General features: G+C 44.3%; 1 protein-coding gene across 1 annotated transcript in view; it reads left to right on the top strand.

Moving 5' to 3' along the window:
• The window catches only part of LOC138275422 (STE20-like serine/threonine-protein kinase), a 158,387-nt gene that overhangs the window by 42,282 nt on the left and 98,532 nt on the right, over positions 1-17,573 (top strand). The window contains 2 exon segments of the mRNA XM_069219079.1: positions 1,863-1,986; positions 11,665-11,844. Of these exon segments, the coding sequence (XP_069075180.1) occupies positions 1,863-1,986; positions 11,665-11,844 (304 nt within the window).

Here is a 17,573-nt window from a genome sequence, read left to right as displayed (position 1 = left end):
AATCCTCAGTACTGCAATTGCTTCTAGACCCCAGTTTGTCCAGGGGCATCATATCCCATCTCAGTATGGCCCTGAAGAGCGATGGACAAACTAGCCTCACTCATAACGGTGCAGCCTGGGATGATATACTAGTCAACCCCCCCCCCCCCCCTTAACAGATGGAGAATGGCACAAAACCCGGTCGCAGGTTCAGGAAGTGGCCAGTAACGCCCTTTTTAAACTAGTGCAATGCTACTTCACACCCAGGGCTTACTTTACACCACAGCGCTTGCAAAAAGCATACACATCGGACCTGGCCTGCTGTGCCAGATGCAACAAAACTACAGCTGGGTTTGGACATGTGGAATGGGAGTGTGCACCCGTCAGACAATTTTGGGAAGAAGTAAGACTGGAACTAGATAGGGTAATGGCATGCAGGATGGACTTCTCAGCTCCACACTGCAGCCTGAGTCTACTACCTTTACTCAGGAATGGGAAAAAAATTAAATACAGGTTTGCGCAGCTGGGACTGGCACTCTCAGGGTAAAATATAGCTATACACCGGGCCACCTGTGAGAGACCGGGGTTGGAGATATGGAGGGTGGATTGCTTGCAGTGGGCTGCGGCTGAGGAAAGTAGACTGTGGCAGGTGTGCAATGATGATGAAGCTGAGAGAGATCTGTAGGAGTGGAAGGATAAAATAGAACAGCTGGTATGCGCTGCATCGGATGGTGAGCAAGTGACTACCCTGTCAACTACTGTGGGGGGGGCGGGCACACCCGGGGCTATACCTCCTTCCTGATGCACATCACAACCATCCAAATATAACAGTTCATAGCATCCGCATGGGGGCACTCCACATGACTAGACACCACACAGGCTCCCTGAAGCTAGAGGTCAGTCTCGTTTATTGACTGAACCTGAGATTTGTGGCTGGTGTGTGGGGGGGGGGGTTTGAGGGAATGGGCTGAGTAGGTACGACGGTGCCTCAGTGGGTCCTTCTACCCTCTTCCCCCTCCTCAGTGTATGTACTTCATGTGTTCTAGATAATCCAATGTGCACCATGGTTTCACATGCCTTTCATGCATAACTATTGTGTTTTTTTCTGTAGGCTAAAATCTTAATGAAATATATATTAAAAATAAATAAGGTTTTGCTCTAGCCTGCTTTAATGTTGGTGTACATGACCACACTAGTGAAAGAGGAATAGTGTCATGTGGAGAGGGGCTCATGCAGTGTTCTCATGGTACTGGGAGGAAAATACATTTGATGGCGTTGCCTGTCTGTTTAGTGACGTAGCAGATTAATTGAGTAGATATATTTCAGACAGTCATGAATGGGAGTTTCACATGAAAGTTTTACATTGCTGATTTGTAATATAGGGCACCTGGTGCTGTAAAAGTTTAGCATTTGTGCTCAGAGTAGCCAAAATATAGACTTTAGTCAACACCCTTTTGGTTTATGATTAATCCGTCAAATTGATAACTAACATGCACATGTCAATGTCTGCTCGTTTGGTTTTCACTTGGATCACCTTTGCTTTCGAGGATGGGAGTACTGTATAACGTCCCAGTCTTCACAGAACCTTGTGAAATGGCATTTGAGGACCTCTTGGTTATTCAGCCAGCTGTGAGCATGACATGGTGTTCATGTGAATAACATTAGATTTAGGTACTTGGAAAAATGATATTGCAGTTGAGTAAAATTCCTGTTTTTTAATTTTGTGAGATTAGAGGGAAGACTCTGTGCTTCTGTTGGTACTTTTGAGTCAGTGTTGTTCTTTCTGAAATAGAGGTGCACTATGCTTCGTAATTTTTACTGTTTTGCAAACAATTTTGCAGCCCTTTTTTTTTTTTTTACGCATCTTTGTGATTTCTTTTCAGGCGTCAGGAACTGCGGGAGCTGCGACTTCTTCAGAAAGAAGAGCAGAGAGCACAGCAACAACTTAGCAACAAGCTCTTAAAGCAACGAGAGCAGATCTTCCGGCGCTTTGAGCAGGAAATGACAGTGAGCTTTAAATATTTGACATATCAAGAGATGTGCAAATAAAGATTTGCTGTATAATGTTTCCAAGTTGCTGCTGTATTGTTTGAGTTATCCTAAGTTTCGCCTGATTATTCTAGAACAGTATGCTATAACAAGGGACGAATTAAGTGTTGTTATTTCAGAGTTAATAATGCTAATGCTCTGTACAAGCTGCTCAAAAACCTATATGATCATCACTCCTTAACCCAGCAAAATGACCTACTCCTTTGCATAATTTGCATGTCTCTTAAACATCTCATCGTTTCCATTCATGCCTCTGCGTGTGTGGCCATTTCTGTTCCAGCTAATTAAAAAACACCATAAATGTTCTTGCCTCACTTTTCCAGAATGCTGTCTTCAGGGTAAGCTCCCAATTCTTTCCTGTGTTTAGAGTTAGCCCCTATGCTAAGGTTTGTTTGTGCCTGTGAGTGAACTGTTGCTTGGAGAGTATACAATGTAAGTGTAGAATGCCCTCTTTATGTTAGTTTCACTACTCACTGCTTTGCTTTTCAGTAGTGCCAGGGTATTGAAACTATTTAAAGGCTGTGTCAGAGACCAGACCTGGTGCAGTTGTGTTCAGCCCATTCAGTACGCCCAGATTTTTTGCTTTTTGGATCACCCGTTTTTAGACTTTTTTTTGTGGGTGAGTTTCACTACGTGTGTCACCCATAGTAATCACATGACAAATGGACTGCATGTGTTTTCCCCCAGTGCCTGCCTTTCAAGATAAGGGCACTATGATGCAGCAAGGTTAAGGGGCATTTGCCTGGTTACACGTGGGCACATGTGTGAGGGCTGCACGTGTGAACCTTCTGTCGTGCAGAGTCTGGTAACTGCCAACAGGTAGCCTGGCACAGAGGGGACACTGCAGCGTTAGATATTGCATAAACGGGGAGGACCGGGAGAATTTATCTGGTCCAGTGTACTTGCTCCCTAAACGTAAACTTGTAATCAAAACGTGTACACTGTTCCAAAGAGAAGATATTGTCAATGAGGACAGAGACAGAAGACTGAGAGAAGGTCTTGTAGGAGTACCCTCAAGCATCACGCTGAGATGCTAGGCATCATCATCGGGCTAACTCCTCGTCAGACCGGCACTGCAATATCTGACGGGCCACCACCCAAAAGGTGGTGGCTCTACAACTGAAAAATAACACTACAGATCTTCTTAGGTCCGCAGGACGTGCTAACAGAGGAGGAAAGGAGAGTGAAGGGTAAATAAAATTGGCTCTGCACACCTGAATGCCAAATTTATTGTTTGTAGTAGGGGTCAGGCCAAGGTTAAAAACAGGTAGGAGTCTCAAGGGAATAATGTCTCCTATACTCCTAAGAGAAAAGGAAGGAGGAAAAGAGTCTTCACTCCTTACACTGGGTCGACATGTTTCGCGCCTACTCGGTCAAAATCGATCCACTGGCGCTTCACTAAAAGTTTACCCAGCAGAACAACGATACCTATGGGTACTATTTAATTTAATTTAGTTGTATATATCAACCACACCACAGAGCATATAGTAATAGTGCTTTCACTAGTGAGTTCCTAAAATTACCCCCTGGGGTGGACCAAATGTTAATCTTTAATTTTCCTGCGGAAGTGATGTCCATGGGGGGGACCCCTCCCCAGGCTCTTCATTGGTACCGGGTCCCCATCTTCCAGTTTGTATATGCAAGAAAATGGGTCTGGGACCTCATCTTCAACCCCTAATTGCGAAGAGAACGAAGGAACAATGTCGTGCTCCCCCAAATAAGAGAGATTGAGGCGGGCCCGGGATCGCATCTCTGGGCCCCAAGAGAGATGGAGAAGGATGGGTGATGTGAGCCTGCCCAGCTTGCCATGTCGGTGTCTAAAGGGAGCGGGCATCCCCAACACAAGATGCACACCCTGCCTTCTGGGTCAGAAGGAGCACCCTCAGTTTCTGCGCCAGCAGTTTTGGCCTAGACTCTGGAGGGTACCCAGGGATCCGTTACCAGATCTGCATCGGTCGTGCCACTGCAACCCTCCTTGATGACAGTGCAGATGTCAACGCTCCCAGCGCTGCCCGGGCCCAGGATTGGCGTTGATCCCATGCTTATTGCTAACACTGAGCCAGACTGCCGGCGCTTGAGACCGATTCCGACTTCGACGAGAACCTTGCTCTTTAAGTTTAAGTCAGATCCTGACCCTTATTCCTATGGGTGCAGGCATGGTGATAGTATGGAGGGGTCAATGGGTCTTTTAGAATGCCAGCTTGATTACCCCATGGACTGGGCTCAGGACCTGGGTGACGCCAATGGTCTAGACACCTCCCCTGATGCTGGCATGCTTTCTCCCCCTACCGTGGCTACAGCGTAGGGAGTGTTGTATTCAGTGGTGGTGAGGAGAGCGACCAAGGTCCTGGGCCTTGAGCTGCCTTCGGTTGCCGTCTGGACCAACCTCATGACTGAGGTGCTTCAGCCTAGGGCTTCCTCTTCGGAACCTCTTCTGCCCTTCAATGAAGGCCTCACTGATGGTCCTGTGGGGGACTTGGTGCTAACCTAGCACAGGGGCTCCTGTTAGTGGAACAATCGCTCACTGCCATAGGCCTGCGCCTAATGACCCAGTTTTCCTGACCCAACACCCCACCCCTGAGAGCTTGGTTATCCATCCCCAGGCACATTCCTTTCCACACCTCCAGATAGGGAATCCAAAAAAATGTTCTCTTTCTCCGTTCTGGCATTGCGGGCCATGAACACAGCATGCCTTTTGGGCTGGTACTCCCATACTTTATGGGACCCAGTTGCACAAGTGCTGCCACAGGTCCTGGAAGAGGCCCAGGCCATTCTCTCTCAAGCTGTTGCTGATGGGAGAGATGGAGCTAAGTTCACTTTTGGACATGGACTGGATACGACCTACTCACCGGGTAGATCGTTGCATCGACTGTGGCCTAGAGGTGCTACACTTGACTGAGGACATCTGGCTTTTCGGGCCATGTCCAAGCTGTGCTTATGGACATGCCCTTCGATGGCACCCATCTCTTCGCAGACAAAGCAGACTCGACGCTCGAGCGCTTTAAGGAGTCCAGGGCTATGACTTGGCGCTAGGGCCTTGTTGCTGCCCCTCACCCCTTTCAGTCTGCTTTTTGCCCCTTTCGTGGCTATGAAAGGGATGCCCAACCATGTCCCTTTCCCTCCAGCCACTGTGCCACGTGCTTGCCGGCCAGCCTCTGTGCGGCTGGGGTGTGAGATTCAATGTCCTCATGGATCAGTGAGCCAGCGGCCGACTCAGTCCACCACCCCTCCTGCTGCAGCCGCCAAACCTTCTTACTCTGATGCTTCCCCATTAGTGGCCAGTCGGAGGCAGAATTTAACATCACCTGCCCTGCTGGGAATCAATCATATGAGACAGGTGGGTTTTGCAGATTGTCCAAAGTGGCTGCTTCCTCCCCTTCAAGACTACCCATCTGTCCATGCCACTATCCTACGATTGGATGGCAGGGATCACCTGGCACTTCTTCGCAAGGAGGTTACGACTCTCTTGGCCAAGGAAGTCATAGAGGGGCTCCCTCTGCCAGAAGTAGGTCATAATTGTTATTCCTACTACTTTCTGGTGCCCAAAAAGGACAAGGGCCTCTGTCCTGTCCCAGACCTCTGGTCCCTCAAACTCTTCCTCAAAAAAGGAGAAGTTCAAAATGCTCAATCTGGCTCAGGTCCTATCTGTCCTGGGCCCAGGGGACTGGATGGTAGGGTTGGACTTGCAGGATGCATATTTCCATATTCCCGTCCTGCCTGCCCACAGACGTTATTTGCATTTCACGGTAGGTCAGGAGCATTTTCAGTTTACTGTGCTCCCATTTGGTCTTACCAGTGGTCCTCTGTTGGTCAACCAAGGTGATGATGCTGGTTGCAGCTCATCAGCGTAAGTTAGGGGTTTCAGTCTTCCCCTGCCACGACGACTGGCTGTTGAAGGCGGACTTGCCACAGGCTATCGTTTCTCACCTCCCAGCTACGGCGGACCTCCTGCATTCACTGGAATTCACTATAAACGTGCCCAAGTCACACCTGAATCCTTCTCAGACGCTCCCTTTCATCAGAGCAGTTCTGGACACAGTGCGGTTTTGGGCCTATCCTCCTGAGCGCCGAGTCCTAGATATTCAGGCTATGATACTGATGTTTCAGCCTCTGTCCTGGATTTCTTTGAAAATGACCGAGGCTGCTGGGCCTCATGGCCTACTTCATCCTGCTGATGACATGCCAGGTGGCATATGCGGGCTCTGCAGTGAGTCATGAAGTTCCAGTGGGTGCAGCATCGGGAAAATCTCTCGGACATGGTTCAGATCTCTGGGGAAACTGTGCAAGATCTGCAGTGGTGGCTTTTGAGCAGTGATTGGGCCAGAGGCAGAGCCCTCTCCATTCCCCAACCAGATCTGACAGTAGTGACAGATGCGTCACTCCTGGGATGGGCCGGCCATATGGGCGAGGCAGAGATCAGAGGACTCTGGTCTCAGCGGTGTCCAGGCTCCATATCAGTCTTCTGGCGCCCCAGGCGATCAGGCTAGCATTGAAAGCATTCCTTTCCTCTCTCGAAAAAGTAAAGGGGAGTGGGGTCGTGGACACTTTGTCAGCAATCTCTCCACCTTTGGACATGGCTGGAGCATCAGGGCATATCTCTGGTGGTTCAACGTCTGGCAGGCTCTCTGAACGTCAGAGCAGACAAACTCAGCTGTCAGTGTCTGGTCGATCATCAATGGTGTCTCCATCCGGAGGTGGTACAAGGTGTCTTAAAGCACTGGGGAGATCCTTGGTTAAATCTGTTCGCCTCTGCAGAGAATGCGCAATAACAGCTGTTCTGCGCTTTGAAGTTTCCAAGGCGATGCGATACTCTGCAATGCTTTTCGTCGCGAGTGGAACTCAGTCTTCCTTCATGCCTTCACGCCTTCCTGCCAATACCACTTTACCCAGAGTTCTCAAGAAGATCAAGAATGACCGGGCCCAAGTAAATCTTGTGGCTCTGGCCTGGGCACAAGGAGTCTGGCATCCCGAGCTCTTGAGCTTGGCCATCGATCCTCCAATCAGGCTGCCCCTTCTAGAGTATCTTCTGTCGCAGCAGCAGGGGACGGTTCTCCACCCAACCCTGTCCAATGTCCGACTTCTTGCATGGAGATTGAGCCGCGGCAGTTGACAGCTTTTGACCGTCCGTCCGAGTCTGTGATGTTACCTAGGCAGCCAGGCATCCCTCCACCAAAATGATATACGTCTCTCGTTGGAACAAATTTGTGGCATGGTGTACAGACAAGTCTGTTGAACACAATCCCTCCCCCTCTTTTTGATCTCCTTTTGTTTGTGATGTCTCTAGCTCAACAAGGTTGTGCTCTGGGCTCCCTCAAGGGATAATTTGTCTGCCGTCTCGGCTTTCCTGAGAGTGCCTAACCAACCCTCTTTGTTTAAATCTCCTATTGTTGGTAGATTCTTGAAAGGTCTTACCCAGATGTTTCCTCCTCCTCCGTTCATAATGCCCAAATGGGATTTGAACCTGTTTTTTACTTTCTTGATGTGTGCGCCTTTTGAGCCACTTCATAACTGTCCACGTTGGCTTCTTACTCTAAAGACAGCCTTCCTGGTCTCCATTATTTCTGGTCGCAGAGTGAGTGAACTGCAGGCCTTTTCCTCAAAGCCACCTTTCATTTTCATCCATCATGACAAAGTGGTGCTACGTACCAGGGTTTCCTTTTTACTTAAAGTGGTCACGACCTTTCATGTAGGCAAATCCATCTCCTTGCATACTTTTTACGCACCCACACATCCTTCTAAGGAAGAGCAGAGACACGACCGCCTGGACCCAAAAAGACCATTGGCATTCTATCTTAATTGTTCTAAAGAGTTCCAGGAGGATGATCAACTCTTTGAGGGTTATGTGGGTGTGAAGAAAAGGTCGAGCAGTGCAGAAGAGAACCATCTCTAGATGGGTTGTTATCTGCATTAAAATGTGCTACGCATTGGCAAAGAAGCAACCCCTGAGGGTTTGCGAGCTCACTCCACTAGAGCAACAGCTGCAACACAGAGCTCCAGTCTGGGATATCTGCCAGTCAGCAACATGGGTGTCATTGCACCCGTTCCCCAAACACTACTGCCTCAACAGTCAGGTTAAAAGGGATGGGGTACTTTACCCGTTCAGTCCTGAAGGACTTTCCAGTAATTTCTTGGTTTGCAGACCCGCCTCTGGGGTTGGTATTGCTTTGGTATCTTTTCTAAGGTGAGGAATCTACAACTAGAAATCTCCATCCGAGGTGAAAGTTATTTACCTATGGTAACAAATTATCTGGTGTTCTAGTTGCAGTTTCCTTACTGACCCACCCATCCTCCACGCTCTACAAACTGATTTCTATGGACAGAGACTTCCGTTTCAAGGCCATGGTTCTGAGGCACCAGGATCAGTGTTCTTCATGGCTCCGCGCTTCTGGCGTGGAAACTCGTGAAAAGAAACTGACATCAGCGCACCAGGGTGGCTCCTATATACCACCGCACCATCATATTTTGTGACCACAATGCCTACAACGGGGTGCGGAGTCCGCCAATGCCATCTAATAGCTCGCAGAGCTACTACTCGTGGAAAAACCTCCAGATCCAGACTGACACCTGGGGGGAATTCTAAGGTAAGCAATCTGCAACTAGAATGTCTCCACCATGTCATTTGTTACCAAAGGTAAGTAACCTGTTCTTCAAGGAAAGTCCATACTATTCCTCTGAAGTATCATTCAGGAATCCCTCCTCAAAACAGATGGAAGTGCCCATAGGGGAGCTAGGAGATAATTAAGCGTATCTGACCCAACTACTGCTATTTTGAAAACTCCAAGGCGGTCTTGTGCTTATGGTTGTCCAGCTAAAAAGAAACAGATATCAGGAGGCGTTCCACTGTTATCTTCTCATCAATACCTGCGTAAACGTGCCCTCATCTAAGAGGCATCAATGAGTAAAGGTTGATGATTTTCATGTATCACTCCTGGCACTCCTTTTCTGTTAAATAAGTCACAAAGTGTTTTGTTAAGGATTTTTCCTAAATAACAGTGATAATAAAGAATGATGTGATTTACAGGAAACTGAATAGTATATTCTAAATTGGATTTTTTTAAACTAAGTACAAACCATTGGTTCCACATATACCATTACTTCACTGTCCTGCCAACAAACCCCTTGAGTGCCTACATTATCATTTTATACTGAGAAATCAATCCAGTTTCGGGTCAAATTGGTTCTGCAATTGTTGCACTACAAAGGATTCTTTAATCGTAACTTTGTATTCATGATGTTCAAATTGCAGTGCATTCACTCTTCCTGTGTTATGATCATAATATAACATGTTACCCATGCTTCAACCTTTTCCTTGTCTTTCTTCCTGCACTGCCATGCCAGACGATGAGGAAACACTCCATCTTTCAGAATGTGTTCTACTGCATTCTTTTGGCCATTCTCGAAAATAATGATTACCTTTGCTCCTGCATGTGAAATTTGTGCCCCTTTTTGCTGTTTTCGTGTCACAGGTGCATGTTGAGGGTGGCTTTGAGTATATTTTGCCTTGTGTGCTCACTGCATCAATGCCAATCAAACCAAAAAGGGTAAATCCTGAACCATGGTATTAGTAAGAAGTGAAGTGATTGCTCCCCACTTACACCATAATGCACATTCCAAACAGTATATCCATAACCATCCCTGCTTCCTAATGAGAACCAGAGAATTGTAAACTATAGTTTGGCTTGCAGATAATAACCCTCCATGTCCAGCAGCTACTGGTCACCTTTGCTGTATGATTTTATCTCCTACTGTTACCTGAAGCACGCGTCTAGTCCATACTCTTGGGTTATCCTCGCTTTAAGTTTGGAAGATTTCCTTTTTTGGCCGCAGTTATTGAAGTTTGGACTAAACTTCTGTGGTTCTTCAGATGATTTCTTCCCTGCTCCTGTTTTACTTCCATTCTAAAAGAAAGGCCCATGTGTGGTCAAAGGAAATGTACAGTATTGACCTTAGGATGCTTAGTGTTGAGGCCTTCAGTGGTTTTAAAGGATTTGAGCATGACGCTCTACCAGAACTTTGCCTTGCATTTGCATCAGTCTATAACAATGACTTTAATGATCCCTTCTACAGTGCATGTATGGGTTTGCCTTTCAGTCTGTGTTACATATCTTTTGGCAGATTTTGGGGGGGGGTCATTTTTGAGACAGTATACATGGCATGGCTATTGTAAACCTCCTTCAGGGTGTTGGTTTGGCCGACACTGATGTAGACAAGGCATCCAGGTTCATAGTCTTGTTGTTTCTAAGTTCACTAGTGCCATCTTCCATGAAGCTGCAGTTACTGCTTATCTTTATAATAGTTCCTCTTCAGATTATAAGACCTGCATGATTCTCAGACATCGACTTCATTTGTGCCACTTATAGACAAGCTAAATAGGAGTCTTAGTCTGTCCTTAGTGTCCTCCTGTGCTGTCTCCCTCTAGCTGAAACATAAACCTTGAAGAGTTTTGTTTTGATAAATAGGCCAGTCTGTTGCTCCTCTGGCTAAATATTTGTTTCATGACCTTTTAATTAAGGCTCTCAGCTGGTGCTGTCTTAGATTTTATTTCAAATGTTAACTAGTATGTGTGGGTTTTGCCCAGGGGTTCCTGTTTGAGGTTCCCTGTAGATTCACAATCTTTAAGTTGTTTTGGTTGTCTCGGGGCACAAGCCTAGCCACTTGCTTTTGGGGCTAGTTCTCCCTTGCATGCGCTTAAAGCAGAAATTCTACTGGGATTCTCTCTGCTGCTTATGGTAGATGGACTAATTTGTCTATTCCTTCTGTCTGTGGAGACACATTGTGGTACAGCAGACTATGTAGGAATGCCTCTTCTAACCAACTTCCTCTTGGCTAGATAGTTTGGGGTCCAGTACTCCCCCCTGATGATTGCTCCTTGTTTACAATGGTTAGTTTCTTAGGCAGCCTCAAACTCTGAAATCTTTGTTCTTAAATGTCCAGTCTGTTTTGTTCAGTATCTTTTCTCTCAGGATTTTTCCTTCAGTTGGTGCTCCAGAGAGGTATGTTCTGCATTGTTGGATACCCATATCTTCTTCAGGATTGTTCACAATTTCTTCAAGTCTGGAATAAAGAGGACCTAAAAAACAGCAATTAGAAATTATTCAGGGGTGGTGTAAAGCAAGGCCTAGGGACTGTGCTTGTTGACTACTGTCCTCATTTTACACTATCTTGGACTGGAGGAAAGGGACTTTGGGACTGTGATACTAAAGTGACATAGATGATGAATCCATACTCACTGTAAGTAAATGATAATTTCCTTTGCTTTCCTCAGTATTTGTTTTTGTACATGTGTTTTTGTGTGCTTGTGTTTTTCACTGAATTCCCCACACTTAGGTGTTACTTGGACAGGAAGTTAACATTATGAAGGTTATTTAGAGTTTAGTGGGTGCACGTCATTCCATCCCCTCAATTTGCAGTATAGAGCTATGAATCCATTCTAAATAGTGCATCAACTTGTTCTTTGTTAATACCTGCATCCATAAACCTTACATAATCTCCACTTTGAGTATTTAGACGTCACACATTTGGGCACTATCTGCAGTTCCCCAAGCCTAGAACTTGGCAGTTTTTACCTAATCAGAGCTTAAGTATGACTATCTCATGCTTTGAAATGAGTTTGATTATGTTTTATCTTCTTCTTAGGGTAAAAAACGACAATCTGACCAAGAAATTGAGAATCTTGAAAAGCAGCAGAAGCAGACAATAGAGCGTTTTGAACAGGAGCACACAACACGCCTGCGCAACGAGGCAAAGTGCATCAAATCTGAACAAGAGAAAGAATTATCCAAATTTCAGAACATGTTGAAAAATCGAAAAAAAGAAGTAGGATCATATTGTTGCTAGTGCGCTTATGATTTTTTGTTTTAGTCAAGATTTGCCAGAATACCTTTGAAGATCTTTAGATCAATTTTCAATAAGGTGATAGGACAGTGTATGCTGCACAGGCTAATACTGCTACCATATCATCAAACTTAGAATGTAGATGTAAGATTACGCTCATTGAATGAGTCAAATCAGTTTCTGGAGATGCAAAACGTTTACCAGAATGATGGTGAGAACCGGTCAAGCTCGGGGATTCCCTGCTGTGCAGTTTTGATATTTTGGTATGCAGAAGATTGTGTCCTCTGGTCTAATGGCCTGTTCTAGGCTATCAGCTTGCTCGCTTATGAAAAAAAAAAACTCTGTTTGCCTCCAGGTAGTGCTCTAGAGACTAAAATTCAGATCCTCTGCTCTGTTTACGTCTGCATAGTAGGTGGCAAATGTGTCAGCAGTGCCTGGGTCAAAATCTTCTAGGGTTCATGTTGTGTGTCTGATGGTAGTTCCTATGTTTCTTGCGTATTTTATTCAAAGCCTGCAATTAGCCCATTTTGTTGCCCTGCATTTAAATTTTTGTTTAATCAAGAGCAGAGCATATTCTACCTTGTCAACATTTAAAGCTTTGACCTGTGATCGAGGTGATTTTTCTTCAAATCTTGTTACCCATTCTCTTGTGTATACCTGCTAATTTTCACAGCTGGGACTCTAGTCGAGCACTTCTGCTTTGAGTGAGACCCAAAGAGTACGTACACACACACACCTCCCTGTTGTTATTATCTTCTGCCAAAAACCTTTGTGAATCATGGTGAATACTGTTTCTCAGTCTCTGTTGCCACTTACTGCTCAGTGGCAACAGCTGATTCCCAGTAGGTATTGGATCTTTATCAGATAGGTCTATACATCCATCTCTGAGGAAGTCACTTTCTGTTTGAGAGCGGAGGTGACAACAAAGTAGTCCAAACCAGCATTGGTGTGATGGGCATAAGAAAAGAAAATATAATCTGCTGCCTCAGAAGGTTGGTCTCGCCAGATGTATATAAGCCCCATATGAATCAACCAGTCATGTACTGCTGCAGAGAGAGTACCAAAGTAGTCAGCCCGTGACAGCACCTTATATACTCTTAAGGCTTGAGTCTTGCTTCAGCAATATAGATCTGATCAACGTTTCTTTTATGGAGTGTTCTTTATTGTCTTTTGATGCTACCATATTTTGCTCACCAGAGTGGCCCTAGGTCCTTCTTAAGAGGTGAGTCACCGCTGGGAAAGGTTATGCAGTCACCTCCAGGTCTCACAGAGGGCGATTCTTAAACTTAGGTTTAACTGTTTTTATAATTTGTTTTTAGCTGTTTTTATAATTAATGATCCAATGGTAGGAGAGGACATGCATTATTATCAAGGGTGAGTTGCTTTCCCCGTGTGATCCCCGAGGCAAGCTGTAACACATTGGGCGCTGTTCGCTACCACTCCTGGGCAGTTGATGTGTGACACAAGTACAAGGTAGTGGTTATCAGCGACTGTTGCCTACTTTTTCTCCATGTTTGTCTTAGTCTCTCATCACATTAGTTTATTTAACGTCTCTCCAGTGTGAACGTTTGACCATACCCTACTATTTACTGGGCTGTGTGGTTGGCCCTTGGCTTGCCACCTGACTACAGTCACTCCCCTCTAAGGTTTTCCACTCACTCCTTGCCACAGTAAAGGCTAGAGTCTCCTCCAAACCCCTCACTGATCTGTAACTCAGCTTCAGGCTCAGATATTCACTGGGGTGATTATTGCTACTCTTATTTAATCTAAGTCACTGCTCCAACACGTGACCCAGTCGGAATCATCCAGCTGCACAGGTTCCCACAGCTGAACCTCTGCTCAATCATGACCTCCCAAAGTAGATCCACCCAATTTATTGGGTGCATTATCAGCGGCCTAGTGCACTCTATTTCAGGCCTTCTCTGCTGTCCTATGAGGACTTGGGATTCACTTGCCGATTGTGGTCTCTTACTGGCCCACCTGCTCTCCATCGCAATTTTGTGGAGGGGTGAAGGAAGGCATGTGCTGATCTACTTCTTGCGGTGTCTCCTTCCATTGCCTAGAGTGTTTCAGCTGTAATCTTGCACATTGGGTGTGCCCTGTAAGAGCTAGAACTTCATGTTTTGATGATCCTTTACTTCTCCCTGTTCCTCCTTACCTGTATATTTCTTAACCTCTGATGTGATAGTCTGCCAGGCTTCTCCCAAATACTTGGCGTGTCTTTTTTGCCAAGGCTCCTTGTCTCTCCTGCCTGTATGGGGACGTCCGTTACCGGAACGTGCCCCTGGGACACAGCAGAGTTCATCAGTGGCAGCAGACCATGCCATATTCTGCCAACGTCTTACTGCTTCATTCCAACCAATGTACAACACAAAATTCCATTTTATCTGGTTGCATCTGTCTACAGCAGGGAGCATGCTACAGTGTGGGTGGGTGATCCTTTCCACCAGAGAGCTGTGTGTCTTGATGACTGATGGTTTAGCACAGGGCTAATTTAGGGACATCGGGCAGGGAAATACACCTTACACCTCCACCATGTGTTATATTTGTAAATGCTGCCAAGAGCTCATGTAGTATGACCACACGTTTACCCTTCATCTTGGATAGCTCTCCTCTGTTGCTCATTAACATGGTTTCTGTTTCATGGCATGGATAGAAGCCCAGGTGGACAACACTAAGCAAATTATTGGTCTATTGTTAGAGAAGATTAAGGCAGTTCTTTCTGTGTTCAGTATCTAACACTTCAGAGAAGGCTAGATACAGGTCCCCACTTAGATTTCATGTTTGACACTTGAGTTTTAGAGTAGTGTGGTAGTAATGATATGCATTTTATCATTCATCTGACATTGCTACTTTCTGTCTAGTTCATTGCCTCCATAGTGTAACGTTGCATTTGTAACAGCTAACGACATTGACGGTGACCTAAGCACGTGTCAGCCAAAGACCCTTCTATTGTGGCTGTCTGAACTTAACAACTGACTTACGTTGGCTTTATGTACTAGATTCACTCTCTACGATAATTCACTTATTATTTGAAGGTCCTTAAAATATATTTGCTTATATATTTACATAGCATTGTGGTTTCACCACTATGCCTCACATTGGTCTCCATTTAATTTGGATGGTCCATTCAATACATTAACATTGAATGGCTCGCATAAATCCACATTTTATGTTAGAAAAGTGGAAACCCTGCCTAATTTGTGAATGGATATCAATGTTTACATCACTGTTATCAGGTATTTTGACATGAAATTGTACAGACAAACATTGTGTACAGCAAGATTTTCAGGTGACATGCACATATATATATATGTATGTATGTGTGTGTGTGTATATATATATATATATATATATATATATATATATATATATATCTCGAAGAAAAAAAAAATATTTCCAACTATTGAAGATGTTTTCATCTGGAAAATACCTTTGCTGAAATGGCTCAGTTGACCTCAGAGAGAGAAATAATGTATAGTATCAATTTAATTGGGACGATGTCCAATTGTAGTTTGTGCCATTCTTGCTAATGTGTTAAACAAAAAATGTATTAAGTATGGTAGTTTCTGCCATTTTCCAATGCAGAGCAGCACATAGACAATTTTGAGAAGCTTTCAGTGATGGACCCCTTCCTCTTCCTGCTGAATAGGTGTCTTTGAAGTACTGTCAGTTTAGCACTCATGTGCAGCAATACAATGTAAACTCTTGAATGAGTTGGCGTGATTGATTTATGTGTGTGTGTTAAGTGGGGTGTGTATGGGGGTACGTAGGTGTGAGAATGTAGCCATAGAATCTACCTTCTATAATTGTTTGTTCAACCATCTGTTTTGCATTGTATTAATTAATTGTTTTCTGTATTTTCTATATTTTTGAGTGTCCCTCTTTTACTGGTGGTTGGGTCTTTATGGTGGTTGTGCTGCAGCATAATACATTGCATTATTCCAACAATATAAACACAAGCGTGGTACTTTAGAGTCTTTTCCCTATGGGCAAAAAATATTAGTTTGTACTTAGTTGCACAAGTTTTAATTATGTCTCTTGGGGTTAGTCTTTAGTTGCCTAGAAGTTAATGTTATGGTTCAGATTTTAATCACAGAAGGTTAAAGAAGATTAAATAAGTCTGGCTATTTAATACTAATTTTATAATGATTTAATTCCCTGCCTTTAGTGCATTTTTGTAGGTAGGTTAGTGTACAGTGCATCTAAAATCTGTACAGAGGGGCTCCTGTCCTCATAAAGGTGCCAACCGCTGGCCATCTCTACTTTTCCACACAATTACAATATTGCTAACATTAATTGAAAGAAACCCACATCATCTAATAGAAATCTGTGAATTATCCCCTTCATTGAACTCCCAAATCCCACTCAGTTTTAATCAAGTATCCAGAATATATTTTCTACAAATATTCTGGACAAGGTAACAACCAAAGGTGCCTGCAGCATATGACCTGACAGGAAAGTGACATTTGGAAATCTGTCTGCACTACTTGAGAGGGTCCTTAGTAAGCATCACAGGCACCATCCGTTTCCTGGTAAAGGAGGTGACATAGTTACTTGACTGGAACACCTGCATAGCATATCTTCCATTATCATGACTGATATGATGGCTTGCTGAAATATCAGTAGTGGCCCTTTTCCAATCTTCAAGCCACATTATTGTCTAAGCTCACTCTTCACAGATTGTGGCGCCACCCACTGTCTCTCCACACATTTTCTGGAATTCCAGAAAGATACAGTCTACTGGTATGTATAATACTTTGTGTTTCCCGATTGCATTGTTGCAGGGGGATTCTAACAAACAGGTTTATAGCTTGCACAGGAGAGACAATCTACAAAAATATCAACTATATGTTTTTGAATAAAATAGTGAGTAGCATAAAATATCTGAGAAGTGCCTCAGACTACAATCCTGGTATCAGAGACCTTCTAGAGTCAAAAGATAATCAGATATAATGCAGTGACTAATCTTCACCCTCAAATCCAGGTGGGGTCAACATATGCTTTAATGTATGCTTTAACGAAATTCAAACAACTAAAGAAGTTTAGCAAAGGCAATAATGTTTAGCCACTATTTAACTGTTATATCTGAAGTCTAAATGCCTCACCAAATAGACCACATGCCCCCCATCTTCCCACTCCTCCGTACAGCAGCAAGGTAGCCAAAGTGAAGCGTGATAATGCTCTTAGTCTCAGGTCCCACTCAGCATGATAAATCAAGGCCTTCAAAACATAAGGTTGCTATTTGTGGTTGCATTAAATAAACTATCCATTATCTCCCTCCCATTTTGAGATAACTCTATTGGCACAAAGTTTAGTTCAAATTACATATACAGGAAAACTCAAACCCACATTGAGCGGTCAGCATTAGTGTGTCCTCTTTCCCCTAGAAGTTGGGTTCAGCCAAATGACTTTGATTCTGACTTTTAGCACCATCGGTAATACGTTTCAAAGTCCTACTCTCATTCCAAAATCTGAAAGCAATTAAAAGTTTAGGGTAGGGTGTTTTGTCTGTGAAATGAGAGCTGTTTAGGGGAAGTAACTACTGTACTTTGTCACATCTGCTGCAAAGAAAACTAAAATAATTTTTTGCTTTTAATTTAAAATTACACTTCTAAAAACTTGTGTCCTACGTAACAATTGTATTCTGAAAAGTAACTCTAGTCAGTAAGGTGCCATATATTCTCTCTGAAAAATCATTACATGTTAAA

Source organism: Pleurodeles waltl, unplaced genomic scaffold (assembly GCF_031143425.1).
Source record: "Pleurodeles waltl isolate 20211129_DDA unplaced genomic scaffold, aPleWal1.hap1.20221129 scaffold_238, whole genome shotgun sequence".
Lineage (NCBI taxonomy): Eukaryota > Metazoa > Chordata > Amphibia > Caudata > Salamandridae > Pleurodeles > Pleurodeles waltl.
This window is presented reverse-complemented; position numbering and strand designations above follow the sequence as displayed.